Source organism: Coregonus lavaretus, assembly GCF_964263955.1.
Source record: "Coregonus lavaretus genome assembly, contig: HAP1_SCAFFOLD_5136, whole genome shotgun sequence".
In the NCBI taxonomy this organism is placed as follows: Eukaryota; Metazoa; Chordata; class Actinopteri; order Salmoniformes; family Salmonidae; genus Coregonus; species Coregonus lavaretus.
The window spans coordinates 22,745-37,579 of record NW_028158113.1 but is presented as its reverse complement, the minus strand read 5'-3'; the positions used below and the strand labels follow the sequence as shown (position 1 = coordinate 37,579).

At 45.8% G+C, this 14,835-nt stretch overlaps 1 protein-coding gene across 1 annotated transcript in view; it reads left to right on the top strand.

The window, feature by feature from the left end:
• Positions 1–206: 206 nt before the first annotated feature.
• Positions 207–14,835, top strand: part of LOC311124409 (ATP-binding cassette sub-family C member 9-like) — a gene marked incomplete at both ends in the record, with an annotated part of 37,199 nt that continues 22,570 nt past the window's right edge. The window contains 11 exons of the mRNA XM_084198566.1: positions 207–357; positions 3,976–3,998; positions 5,450–5,658; positions 6,581–6,702; positions 6,940–7,106; positions 7,346–7,481; positions 7,663–7,769; positions 9,166–9,351; positions 12,535–12,699; positions 13,664–13,819; positions 14,548–14,682. Of these exons, the coding sequence (XP_084054692.1) occupies positions 207–357; positions 3,976–3,998; positions 5,450–5,658; positions 6,581–6,702; positions 6,940–7,106; positions 7,346–7,481; positions 7,663–7,769; positions 9,166–9,351; positions 12,535–12,699; positions 13,664–13,819; positions 14,548–14,682 (1,557 nt within the window). The remainder of the gene's footprint in view (positions 358–3,975; positions 3,999–5,449; positions 5,659–6,580; positions 6,703–6,939; positions 7,107–7,345; positions 7,482–7,662; positions 7,770–9,165; positions 9,352–12,534; positions 12,700–13,663; positions 13,820–14,547; positions 14,683–14,835) is intronic.

The window sequence follows — 14,835 nt, the reverse complement described above, 5'->3', positions numbered from 1 at the left end:
TCATAAAAGCACTTTAGTCTTACTAATGTATCCTGTGTTTTATAAAGAGCATTAAGGCTAGACCTCTTTCATTGTTTACCTCTCCATTGTCCAGCCACTAGACTAGCTGGTGCTCTTGACTTGACTGACAGTTTTGCTGACCATTCATGACGCTCTGTTGTGCCTTGGACCCTCCCCCCCAGGCTTCTCTGGACCTATAAGGTGGCATGGCTGGCCTGTCGTTCTGTGGCAACAATGTGACCAAGAATGCCTACAGTGTGGATACGGGGATGTTGAACAATGGCTGCTTCGTGGACGCCCTCAACCTGGTCCCTCACGTCTTCCTGCTCTTCATCACCTTCCCCATCCTCTTCATCGGTACGTGGACCATGCATAGTCCTTTACCTTCATGATGTGTATGTGCGTGTGTGTGCGTGCGTGCACGTGTGACCAGCTTTAATCTTGTCACCTTTACACCTAGAGATCACACAGAACACTGATCTCTAAAGGTTGAATAGAAACAGGGACAGAATGGATCAGAAGGGGACAGAATAGGTTCAGAAGGGGACAGAATGGATCAGAAGGAGACAGAATAGGCTCAGAAGGGGACAGAATGTATCAGAATGGGACAGAATATAATCAGAAGAGGACAGAATAGACTCAGAAGGAGACATAATAGCTTCAGAAGAAGACAGAATAGGATCAGAAGGGGACAGAATAGCTTCAGAAGAGGACAGAATAGGTTCAGAAGGGGACAGAATAGGGACAGAATGTGACAGAATAGCTTCAGAAGAAGACAGAATAGGTTCAGAAGGGGACAGAATAGCTTCAGAAGAGGACAGAATAGGTTCAGAAGGGGACAGAATAGACTCAGAAGGGGACAGAACAGGCTCAGAAGGGCACAGAATAGGTTCAGATGGGGACACAATGGGATCAGAAGGGGACAGAATTGCTTTAGCTCTGATGGTCTGTGTTTGTGTTTGTGTGGGTGATTATGTGGGTGTGTGCGTGACAATCCCAAAGCAACATGATTCAAGGATGCCTTTGGTAACAGTCCTTTCATCCCCCACACATGCTTCGCCAACAGAAAACAGTATTAAAATGCTGCACTATATTACACATGCTTCACCAACAGGAAACAGTATTAAAATACTGCACTATATTACACATGCTTCACCAACAGGAAACAGTATTAAAATACTGCACTATATTACACATGCTTCACCAACAGGAAACAGTATTAAAATACTGCACTATATTACACATGCTTCGCCAACAGAAAACAGTATTCAAATGCTGCACTATATTACACATGCTTCACCAACAGGAAACAGTATTAAAATACTGCACTATATTACACATGCTTCGCCAACAGAAAACAGTATTCAAATGCTGCACTATATTACACATGCTTCACCAACAGGAAACAGTATTAAAATACTGCACTATATTACACATGCTTCACCAACAGAAAACAGTATTCAAATGCTGCACTATATTACACATGCTTCACCAACAGGAAACAGTATTAAAATACTGCACTATATTACACATGCTTCACCAACAGAAAACAGTATTCAAATGCTGCACTATATTACACATGCTTCACCAACAGGAAACAGTATTAAAATGCTGCACTATATTACACATGCTTCACCAACAGGAAACAGTATTCAAATGCTGCACTATATTACACATGCTTCACCAACAGGAAACAGTATTCAAATGCTGCACTATATTCAAGCTACTTGACATTTTTTCTAATCGTTCAGTCTCACCGTTCAGATAAACCCTTGAAGCAAGCAAAATGAGTATTGTCCACAGACTGGGTTTAATCAATTCCACTGTCTCAGACTCCCAGTCCTGTGTAAAAGATAGGAAACTCTGTGTAAAGCCCTATGATTGATCTTGTGCCTGACAGTCAGCACTGGTCTGTATGTGTTCTTCATTGATCTGCTGGCTGTCAGTCTCATTCTCACCGGTCAACATAAAGTAGCTTTCCCCAGACCACAGAACAGCTGGTTAGACTCCTGGCCCTGGCCCAGCCTTTATCCAACTGAGGAGGACTGTGGGACTGTGGGATTGTGGTCTCTGAGTTGTTGTGGGGACTGTGAGAACACATATAAAAACACATTTTCTTGAAGAACAGGTCAGATGCAAAGTTTGGTAACAGAATGACGGCACCAACAGCACAAACTGTTATTCTGTTACCAAACTTTGCATCTGCACTGTTCTGCAAGTAAATGTGTTTTTGTAAAATGTTCAGTGGAAGTTGTCAAAAGTAGTCCTTGTGCATAGAGTTTGTTCAACTTGGCAATCATTGTTTTTTGTTTGACATACATTTAAAAGTGGGAAATCTGAGTCTCAGCATCACTCTCTTATCGTGGAATTTCCTAAATCACATCACTTTGGCTAGCTAACAGCTAACAGCTAACTTTATGTGGATAAATTAGCTTGGTAACTATCGCTGAATATTGATTGATTTTCTTGCCAGATGTAATAATATGCCATTTAGCAGACGCTTTTATCCAAAGCGACTTACAGTCATGTGTGCATACATTTTTACGTATGGGTTGTCGCGGGGATCGAACCCACTACCCTGGCATTACAAGCGCCATGCTCTACCAGTTGAGCTACAGAGGACCACAGATGTAGTGATGAGCATTAGACAGACAACTTCACCAGGATGATTTTAGACTCAAAATATAGGCTACTTGCCGATTTCAAGCTCTTTCCAAAAGCCTTCTCTGATGAAGCAAGCTAAATTACACACGTTGTTTGCTTAGCTAGCTAGCTACATGCCGATTGCCGAATCGATATGCTACCCTCACGTACTGTAGCCTATCTGAAATGACATTAGCTATGTTTACTAATGGTGAAAAGCATGGAGTTACTGGCTGTATAACTATAAAATGGAGCTAAATGTGCACATTTTCTTTGCATGGAATAATCAAAAAAGAATAGGTGATCCTATTGCAACCAAATTTAGTTGGTAACATAGTTTTAGCGGAGCTGGGGTCCTCCCTGCCCCCCAGCAGACAAATCCAACGTTCTGCACCTTACCGCGACGTTTATTGATAACAATCTATTGTTGTGTTGTTCTAAAAGGCCTACTCTGGGGAAACTGACTGAGTGTGGTTGTTGCTCATCTGCTTAATGGGAATGGCTCTGACTATCAGCCCAGTCCCTGAGGAAAATATTAATTGATGCTTCCTGGTCAAATCTTTGTGTGTGTGTGTGTGTGTGTGTGTGTGTGTGTGTGTGTGTGTGTGTTTTTCTGTGTGTGTGTGTGTGGTGATCAAGTCTTTTATGGATGCTTCCCAGGGGAGATGTCTAAGGGCATCACGCCTTCCATGAGTTGTTACTGTATCAAATCAACTCCCATACAATGACGCACTGTATGTTTGCGGAAACACTGAAACACTCTACAAGGATGGACAGCATTAAGCAAAACTATAAGCTGTAGTTGATTTCTATTTCTGTGTTACTGTATGTTCTGAATGTTTACTTTGACCATTAGTCTTAAAGATTTACAAACAGTTCAAGTTGATAGACTTAAAGGTTTACAAACAGTTCAAGTTAACCATTAGACTTAAAGGTTTACAAACAGTTGACCATTGAAGGCACTTGCCTGCATTATCCAAGAGTCACCAAGAATATCCATGGCTTTCATTGTTTGGCAGGAAAACCTTAATAATGCAGAGTGCTTTAAAATCAACTGCTGTGTTTATCTGTTTACTTGATCTGTTACCTATGACAGATTACATGACAACTAAAGTTATCAGTAATGTAATCCTTTTGATTACTCAAAATGAGTAACGTCATTACTTGGATTACTTATGGATTACTTATGGATTACTTATGGATTACTTATGGATTACTTTTGGATTACTTTTGTGAACCGTTACTACCCAACCCTGTGTGTTTGCATGTCCGTGCATGCGTTCTGATGCGTGTGTGTTTATGTTCATGCTTGCGTATGTGTTCTCCCCCCAGGCTGGGGCAGTCAGAGCTCTAAGGTTCAGATCCACCATAACACCTGGCTCCACTTCCCTCCCCCTAGGCTGGGGCAGTCAGAGCTCTAAGGTTCAGATCCACCATAACACCTGGCTCCACTTCCCTCCCCCTAGGCTGGGGCAGTCAGAGCTCTAAGGTTCAGATCCACCATAACACCTGGCTCCACTTCCCTCCCCCTAGGCTGGGGCAGTCAGAGCTCTAAGGTTCAGATCCACCATAACACCTGGTTCCACTTCCCTCCCCCTAGGCTGGGGCAGTCAGAGCTCTAAGGTTCAGATCCACCATAACACCTGGCTCCACTTCCCTCCCCCTAGGCTGGGGCAGTCAGAGCTCTAAGGTTCAGATCCACCATAACACCTGGCTCCACTTCCCTCCCCCTAGGCTGGGGCAGTCAGAGCTCTAAGGTTCAGATCCACCATAACACCTGGCTCCACTTCCCTCCCCCTAGGCTGGGGCAGTCAGAGCTCTAAGGTTCAGATCCACCATAACACCTGGCTCCACTTCCCTCCCCCTAGGCTGGGGCAGTCAGAGCTCTAAGGTTCAGATCCACCATAACACCTGGCTCCACTTCCCTCCCCCTAGGCTGGGGCAGTCAGAGCTCTAAGGTTCAGATCCACCATAACACCTGGCTCCACTTCCCTCCCCCTAGGCTGGGGCAGTCAGAGCTCTAAGGTTCAGATCCACCATAACACCTGGCTCCACTTCCCTCCCCCTAGGCTGGGGCATTCAGAGCTCTAAGGTTCAGATCCACCATAACACCTGGCTCCACTTCCCTCCCCCTAGGCTGGGGCAGTCAGAGCTCTAAGGTTCAGATCCACCATAACACCTGGCTCCACTTCCCTCCCCCTAGGCTGGGGCAGTCAGAGCTCTAAGGTTCAGATCCACCATAACACCTGGCTCCACTTCCCTCCCTCTAGGCTGGGGCAGTCAGAGCTCTAAGGTTCAGATCCACCATAACACCTGGCTCCACTTCCCTCCCCCTAGGCTGGGGCAGTCAGAGCTCTAAGGTTCAGATCCACCATAACACCTGGCTCCACTTCCCTCCCCCTAGGCTGGGGCAGTCAGAGCTCTAAGGTTCAGATCCACCATAACACCTGGCTCCACTTCCCTCCCCCTAGGCTGGGGCAGTCAGAGCTCTAAGGTTCAGATCCACCATAACACCTGGCTCCACTTCCCTCCCCCTAGGCTGGGGCAGTCAGAGCTCTAAGGTTCAGATCCACCATAACACCTGGCTCCACTTCCCTCCCTCTAGGCTGGGGCAGTCAGAGCTCTAAGGTTCAGATCCACCATAACACCTGGCTCCACTTCCCTCCCCCTAGGCTGGGGCATTCAGAGCTCTAAGGTTCAGATCCACCATAACACCTGGCTCCACTTCCCTCCCCCTAGGCTGGGGCAGTCAGAGCTCTAAGGTTCAGATCCACCATAACACCTGGCTCCACTTCCCTCCCCCCAGGCTGGGGCAGTCAGAGCTCTAAGGTTCAGATCCACCATAACACCTGGCTCCACTTCCCTCTCCCTAGGCTGGGGCAGTCAGAGCTCTAAGGTTCAGATCCACCATAACACCTGGCTCCACTTCCCTGGACACAACCTGCGCTGGATCCTCACATTCACTCTGCTGTTTGTCCACGTCTGTGAGATCGCTGAGGGGATCGTCTCCAACAAGTAAGAACCCCCTAAAACTACTTCCTGTTACCAAAGAAGTAGTCTACTGTGAAAAACGAAACATTAGTAGCTGGCCAGAAGCCAGTGTTCACATGAGATTTGGTTCTGGGTTGCTGAGATTATAAAAGAAGCGCTATTCCTCTCTGTCATTGTTGTACCCTAAAATGAACGGCTCCCAAGTTTCTGGTGCAGTGAACTATTGAATTTCCTTGCTTCCCTCGAGACCAATGTTTATAGAAAAATGAAACCAATGTCCCTCAAAATAACCCCACTCTCCAGTTTACCCAGACTGCAACCAATAAGATCCTCCAAAATACTGCAGTAACACAAGCTATGATCAGAGCCATCGTCTGATGCATCACAAACCCTGCATCACTCCACGTTAAAACCTGTTGATTGCACAGCGTGCTTCTTTAGTGGCTGAAGCTAGCAGCTCCCTTCGGTGAACAGTTTCAGTGGGGTCGCCCAAAAATCTAGATGTATTTTATTTTTATATATATATTTGTTTTGGGGGGGGGGGGCAAAAAAATTGAGTACAGATTATTGTATGGTACAATATACAAATGTTTTTGAGAAAGATCATTTGAAAAATAACATTCTATTGAGTAAATGTATTTATTGGTTTCTTTTCATTTGATAAGATGATTATTTGTTGATGTAAAAATAGAAATGTATCGCTTTTAAGGTTGTGGTGGATTTGTGGTGGGGTTGAGATAAATTATTGTGAAAAAGAAATGGGGTCCCCAGAAATTCTGCCGAAAAAGATGGGGTCCCCGCTGAACATGTTTGAATACCACTGGGTTAACTGGATGAGACTGAATACAGTTTATGTCAACGCATAAACCAGAGATACGTTATGCATATCAAACTGTCTTTGTTTCTTTGAATATTGATGGAATCTCCTGTCCCTCTGTCCTTTCAGACAGATGGACACCAATCACCTCCACCTCTTTATGCCAGCGTTTATGGGCTTCATAGCAGCCACTACATCTGTGGTGTACTACCACAACATAGAAACCTCTAACTTCCCCAAACTACTGCTGGGTGAGTCAAAATGAGACCGTCAGTGCATTCATTACTCCAAATGAACAATTAGTGTTTAAGCAGTACTGAATTAGCTCCACTTTGCTGCAGTAGTTTAGAGACTATGGCAGATGGCCCAAACACAGTTAGCTACACATGAATCATTCTGCTGTACATAATCAAGTTTACTTGTAATAAATATCTGGGTAAAGTAGTGCACTACTAAACCACTAACTGACCAACCTCCTCTTTCCTCAGCTCTGTTTGTCTACTGGGTTCTGGCGTTCATCACCAAGTCCATCAAGCTGTGGAAGTTTGCAGAGCACGATGTTGGAGTGCAGCACCTGAGGTTTTGTATCACAGCCCTGCTGGTCGTTCTGTACGGACTCCTCATGGCTGTAGAGATCAACGTCATCAGGGTCAGGGTGAGTTAGAACACTGGTGGTCTGACTGCTTCCTGGGTCAGGGGTCATAGAGGTTCTATATAAAGAGAGGAAGGAAGAGGAGGATGTGATGTGGTGTACTGATGTGATCTGATAGCAGATGCAGGGTCTTTATTTCAACTCCTGTTGGCTTTTTACTTTTTTACCTTTTGCATGTGTGTCTTTCTCTGTCTTTGTGTATGTGTGTCCATCTCTGTCTGTGTGTCCTTGTGTTCGTGCAGAGGTACGTGTTCTTCGCCAACCCCCAGAAGGTAAAGCCTCCAGAGGACCTTCAGGATCTGGGTGTGAGGTTCCTCCAGCCCTTCGTCAACCTCCTCTCCAAGGCCACATACTGGTGGATGAACCCCCTGATTATAGGTTCGTTTCCTAGGTTCCTTCCTTCCAGGAGTTTTTCCTGGCCACTGTGCTTCCGCTTCTGCAATGATTGCTCTTTGGGGTTTAGGCCAGGTATCTGTAAAGTACTTTGTGACAACTGCTGATGTAAAAAGGACTTTGATTGATGTACAGTTATTTTGATGGATTGATGGCTTGATCACAGGAGCCCATAAAAGGCCCATTGAGCTGAAGAAGATAGGCAAGCTGCCCATCGCCATGAGAGCCCTCACCAACTACCTGAAGCTCAAAGATGCCTATGATGATCAGAGGGTGAGTGGAGGAAGGATGATGATTAGAGGGTGAGGGGAGGAGGGATGATGATCAGAGGGTGAGTGGAGGAGGGATGATTATCAGAGGGTGAGGGGAGGAGGGATGATGATCAGAGGGTGAGGGGAGGAGGGATGATGATCAGAGGGTGAGGGGAGGAGGGATGATGATCAGAGGGTGAGGGGAGGAGGGATGATGATCAGAGGGTGAGTGGAGGAGGGATGATGATCAGAGGGTGAGGGGAGGAGGGAGTGACAGAGTTTAATACCCTACTTCTGACAGTGACATAACATTGAATGGCTCCCCAGTAATGCTGAGTGAATAACCAACATTTCGGTTATGTTCGGTTTTAAACAACTAATTGAGCGACATCGGTTCAATTATTTGAATTCCATTTGGTTCGTTATTTTTCTGTGAGCTCGATGTGCAGTTTCTGTAGAGATAAATCAGATCAAGCCTGAACTGTGAGATGTAGTAGGGAGTTGTAGTTTCCACGAGGCCATTATTCTACATAGTTTAGCGCAGAAAACATTGTAATTAACTACAATGACCATAATCCATTGCGCGCCCGCTTAACCTTGTCCGGTCTGTGCGGCACAGACATGGAGACTAAGAGAAGAGAAAACGCGATCAAGATGGATAGAAAGCAGTTAGCCTAGCTGATCTAGGTGACTGATAGTTGGTATTCAGCAGTCATAAAAGTATGCTTTATTTACTTTGAAGAACTACAAAATAGTGATTTTGTCAGACAGCATAGGCAGCAGCTCTATAGAGATGATATGATGACTTGGAATGAAATAATAATGTCATCAAATAAAACAAATATTTTATTAAAGTAAAGTAAAGTGAATAAATGATGGTTAATAAGTGATAAGCAGTAATGGACAGTCACTACCATCATGGGACTTTTATTAATTGTTTTATTCTGTGTTGTTACAGCATTCAACCCACATAATGCATAGTGCATTTCATTTCGAAAAAATTATTGCAACCGGTTCGATTATTTTGTAATAATCGAACCGAAACCTCAAAAAGCACTAATCACTCTGCACTAATCCCCAGTGCAGTGGCAAACCATTCAATGCATCACCCGTGCAGTGACATACCTTTCGATGGATCCCTGCTTTGATTTAATTACAACATTCTGATCAGATTCCCTACTGCTAAAACTTTGTGTGTTAGATCTTAGATATATTACACTTATCCTATACACATGTGCAAGCCCAGTATAGGTTTGAATACATTTCCAAAGACTGTCCATTATAGAATAGTCTCGCGAACCAGACTCTGTAATCAGGTAGTCTCATCTTCACTCTGAGGTTAAGGTTCATTGTAGTGGAACCCTCCTGTGTAGTTGTAACCCTTCCATCCCCCATCCCTGTCCCCTGTCCCCTTCCAGCAGAATACCGAGGACCATGAGAAATCTCAGTCCATCTGGCGCTCTATGTACCGGGCGTTTGGCAGACCCATCCTCCTCAGCAGTACCTTCCGTTACCTGGCTGATCTGCTGGGCTTCGCCGGGCCGCTCTGCATCTCTGGCATCGTCAAACACCTCAACACCGAGCCCGTCAAGGGAGGGAGTGTGGTATGTATGTGGCTGAAGTTGACAGGACTGCATAATAACATAACTGCCTCATCAAAGTTGGACACCGTGTTTATTGCGCCACCATAATTACTGTTCCCATCGGCCCATAACTCTGCTCCTGGTACCATAATTACTGTTCCCATCGGCCCATAACTCTGCTCCTGGTACCATAATTACTGTTCCCATCAGCCCATAACTCTGCTCCTGGTACCATAATTACTGTTCCCATCGGCCCATAACTCTGCTCCTGGTACCATAATTACTGTTCCCATCGGCCCATAACTCTGCTCCTGGTACCATAATTACTGTTCCCATCGGCCCATAACTCTGCTCCTGGTACCATAATTACTGTTCCCATCGGCCCATAACTCTGCTCCTGGTACCATAATTACTGTTCCCATCGGCCCATAACTCTGCTCCTGGTACCATAATTACTGTTCCCATCGGCCCATAACTCTGCTCCTGGTACCATAATTACTGTTCCCATCGGCCCATAACTCTGCTCCTGGTACCATAATTACTGTTCCCATCGGCCCATAACTCTGCTCCTGGTACCATAATTACTGTTCCCATCGGCCCATAACTCTGCTCCTGGTACCATAATTACTGTTCCCATCGGCCCATAACTCTGCTCCTGGTACCATAATTACTGTTCCCATCGGCCCATAACTCTGCTCCTGGTACCATAATTACTGTTCCCATCGGCCCATAACTCTGCTCCTGGTACCATAATTACTGTTCCCATCGGCCCATAACTCTGCTCCTGGTACCATAATTACTGTTCCCATCGGCCCATAACTCTGCTCCTGGTACCATAATTACTGTTCCCATCGGCCCATAACTCTGCTCCTGGTATTATATATACTGTATGTTCATCCCTCCTATAATCCTATATCACGTCCATTACGGCTCATTCAAGTGATTCAATTTGATACAGCAGATGTCTTGTTGGCTAGTTAGCTCCATAGAGATAAATAGTTTATTACATAGATAGCTCACTGTCTGACGCTGTGGGTTGTGTCATCGACATCGTACCGCCATGAGGGCGCAGCAGGGTGGTCTGCCGGTCTTCTCATGATGACTCACTTCCTCTGTGATGTCACCGAGGCGTCGACAGCGCCATTGTTCCCAGCCCCGTCCCTGTCCCAGTCACCACGTCACCCCCATTAGACCAATTATATTACAGACACAAATTATCACACAGCGTATTTCACACCCTCAAACACACACCGATACAGAAACACGCTCACACACACACACATACAGGCTTACACACACACACGCTCACACACACACACACACACACACACACACACACACAGGCTCACACACACACACACACAGGCTCGCTCACACACACACACACACACACATACAGGCTCACACACACACACACACACACACACTTTCCTCAACTAATTTTTAAAGCGACACCAGCAATGCATTTAGGACACATAAGTAAACTACTGGGAGCTGTGGGGAGTCAGCAGCACTGAACTTCTCTCTAAAGTAGAGCATCATGCACAGTGCCAGTGTTAGAGGGCTGAACAGAGGAACTTCTCTCTAAAGTAGAGCATCATGCACAGTGCCAATGTTAGAGGGCTGAACAGAGGAACTTCTCTCTAAAGTAGAGCATCATGCACAGTGCCAGTGTTAGAGGGCTGAACAGAGGAACTTCTCTCTAAAGTAGAGCATCATGCACAGTGCCAATGTTAGAGGGCTGAACAGAGGAACTTCTCTCTAAAGTAGAGCATCATGCACAGTGCCAGTGTTAGAGGGCTGAACAGAGGAACTTCTCTCTAAAGTAGAGCATCATGCACAGTGCCAGTGTTAGAGGGCTGAACAGAGGAACTTCTCTCTAAAGTAGAGCATCATGCACAGTGCCAGTGTTAGAGGGCTGAACAGAGGAACTTCTCTCTAAAGTAGAGCATCATGCACAGTGCCAGTGTTAGAGGGCTGAACAGAGGAACTTCTCTCTAAAGTAGAGCATCATGCACAGTGCCAGTGTTAGAGGGCTGAACAGAGGAACTTCTCTCTAAAGTAGAGCATCATGCACAGTGCCAGTGTTAGAGGGCTGAACAGAGGAACTTCTCTCTAAAGTAGAGCATCATGCACAGTGCCAGTGTTAGAGGGCTGAACAGAGGAACTTCTCTCTAAAGTAGAGCATCATGCACAGTGCCAGTGTTAGACGGCTGAACAGAGGAACTTCTCTCTAAAGTAGAGCATCATGCACAGTGCCAGTGTTAGACGGCTGAACAGAGGAACTTCTCTCTAAAGTAGAGCATCATGCACAGTGCCAGTGTTAGAGGGCTGAACAGAGGAACTTCTCTCTAAAGTAGAGCATCATGCACAGTGCCAGTGTTAGAGGGCTGAACAGAGGAACTTCTCTCTAAAGTAGAGCATCATGCACAGTGCCAATGTTAGACGGCTGAACAGAGGAACTTCTCTCTAAAGTAGAGCATCATGCACAGTGCCAATGTTAGACGGCTGAACAGAGGAACTTCTCTCTAAAGTAGAGCATCATGCACAGTGCCAGTGTTAGAGGGCTGAATAGAGGAACTTCTCTCTAAAGTAGAGCATCATGCACAGTGCCAATGTTAGAGGGCTGAACAGAGGAACTTCTCTCTAAAGTAGAGCATCATGCACAGTGCCAATGTTAGACGGCTGAACAGAGGAACTTCTCTCTAAAGTAGAGCATCATGCACAGTGCCAGTGTTAGAGGGCTGAACAGAGGAACTTCTCTCTAAAGTAGAGCATCATGCACAGTGCCAGTGTTAGAGGGCTGAACAGAGGAACTTCTCTCTAAAGTAGAGCATCATGCACAGTGCCAGTGTTAGAGGGCTGAACAGAGGAACTTCTCTCTAAAGTAGAGCATCATGCACAGTGCCAGTGTTAGAGGGCTGAACAGAGGAACTTCTCTCTAAAGTAGAGCATCATGCACAGTGCCAGTGTTAGAGGGCTGAACAGAGGAACAGAGAGTTTAGGGTGAAGTACTGCAGGCGTGCATTTCTGAGTGACATGGAAAATTCCTCACTCATCTCACACTCTCACTCTCTGTCCTTCTCTGTGTGTGACAGGGTCTGGGTAGTGACAGGGTCTGGGTAGTGTCAGGTCCTGCTTTTTACAGTCCCCTAGCTCTGCTCTAATCTACTATCTGTGTTTGTGTGTGTCTCTATCTATCAGGTCCGCGATTTCGACGTCTACTTCATGTCGTCCACTGAGCTGCTCCAGAACACGTCAGTGCTGGCTGTTCTGCTGTTCCTGGCCCTAGTGCTACAGCGAACCTTCCTACAGGCCTCCTACTACGTCACCATAGAGACCGGCATCAACCTCCGTGGAGCCCTGCTGGTGAGTGACTGGAGGATTCTGGGATTTGTAGGATACTGTGTTCCGATTCTCCACCCTTTACCCAAAGTGTTCACTTGTTCAGTCTCTGTCATGGATTTAAAAGCATTAGACTGGTGTAGGCATCGACTGAAGGGAGTTTCCACCATTGATCAATTCATGGCGGGGAGTAGGGAGGTGCACAAATAAAGTGGAGAATCGGGACAGCCTTAGACAGTCACAGAGGTGGAGAATCTAACAGCCGTAGACAGTCACAGAGGTGGAGAATCTAACAGCCGTAGACAGTCACAGAGGTGGAGAATCTAACAGCCGTAGACAGTCACAGAGGTGGAGAATCTAACAGCCGTAGACAGTCACAGAGGTGGAGAATCTAACAGCCCTAGACAGTCACAGAGGTGGAGAATCTAACAGCCGTAGACAGTCACAGAGGTGGAGAATCTAACAGCCCTAGACAGTCACAGAGGTGGAGAATCTAACAGCCGTAGACAGTCACAGAGGTGGAGAATCGGGACAGCCGTAGACAGTCACAGAGGTGGAGAATCTAACAGCCGTAGACAGTCACAGAGGTGGAGAATCTAACAGCCGTAGACAGTCACAGAGGTGGAGAATCTAACAGCCGTAGACAGTCACAGAGGTGGAGAATCTAACAGCCGTAGACAGTCACAGAGGTGGAGAATCGGGACAGCCGTAGACAGTCACAGAGGTGGAGAATCGGGACAGCCGTAGACAGTCACAGAGGTGGAGAATCGGGACAGCCGTAGACAGTCACAGAGGTGGAGAATCGGGACAGCCATAGACAGTCACAGAGCAGGAGAATCTAACAGCCGTAGACAGTCACAGAGGTGGAGAATCGGGACAGCCGTAGACAGTCACAGAGCAGGAGAATCTAACAGCCGTAGACAGTCACAGAAGAGAATATACTGTATCTAGTACGTTGTTAATGTCCTCTGTCCTGTCCGTTTCCTAGGCGATGATCTACAACAAGATCCTGCGTCTGTCCACCTCCAACATGTCCATGGGAGAGATGACCCTGGGCCAGATCAACAACTTGGTTGCCATAGAAACCAACCAGCTCATGTGGTTCCTCTTCCTGTGCCCCAACCTCTGGGCCATGCCAGTGCAGGTGGGTTTTGACTAGATAGAATTCAGCATATGTCGAAATTTACTTTTTGTAGCAGGTTAGGAGAACTTACACAGTAGGTTAGGAGAATTAATGTAGCAGGTTAGGAGAATTAGGTTAAGGTTAGGTACAAGGTGTCCCCTGTAGCTCAGTTGGTAGAGCATGGCGCTTGCAACGCCAGGGTTGTGGGTTAGTTTCCCACGGGGGGCCAGTATGAAAAATGTATGCACTCACTAATTGTAAGTCGCTCTGGATAAGAGCATCTGCTAAATGACTAAAATGTAATGTAAATGTTAGAAAAAGGGTGTCAATTTGATGTCAATTTAACATAAGTGCAGGTGGGGCCATGCTGTTAAGATACAATCTATCTGGACATACTCTTTATGTATGATCCGGCCAACAATCCCGATCTTAAAGTGGGTTCCAAAGCATGATTTTGTCCCAGAATATGGGTTAACAAGTATATATTTTTTTAAGCCATTATCTCCCAGTACCAATATGACTGTAATATTGTGCATCACTAATATATCCCTAATATATCCCTAATATCCCTAATAACTCCCTAATATATCCCTAATATATCCCTAATATCTCTAATAACTCCCTAATATATCCCTAACATATCCCTAATATATCCCTAATATCCCTAATAACTCCCTAATAACTCCCTAATATATCCCTAAAAACTCCCTAATATATTCCTAATATCTTTGTGTTGTGTTCCTACTCAGATTGTGATGGGTGTGATCCTGCTGTACTATCTTTTGGGGACCAGTGCTCTGATTGGAGCTTCAGTCATCGTGCTGCTGGCTCCAGTCCAGTACCTGATCGCTACCAAGCTGGCTGACACCCAGAAGAGCACCCTGGTGAGTCACCCTCTGTTCACTTTGAGACACTCAGGTTGAACACTGCCTGCACCAATCCCTTAGATCGTAGTTTCACTGTCACTTTAGATACGAACCTGCAAGCTTTACCATGAATAAATAGCCTACGTTTGAGTGATTTCAGTTATTTTCTGT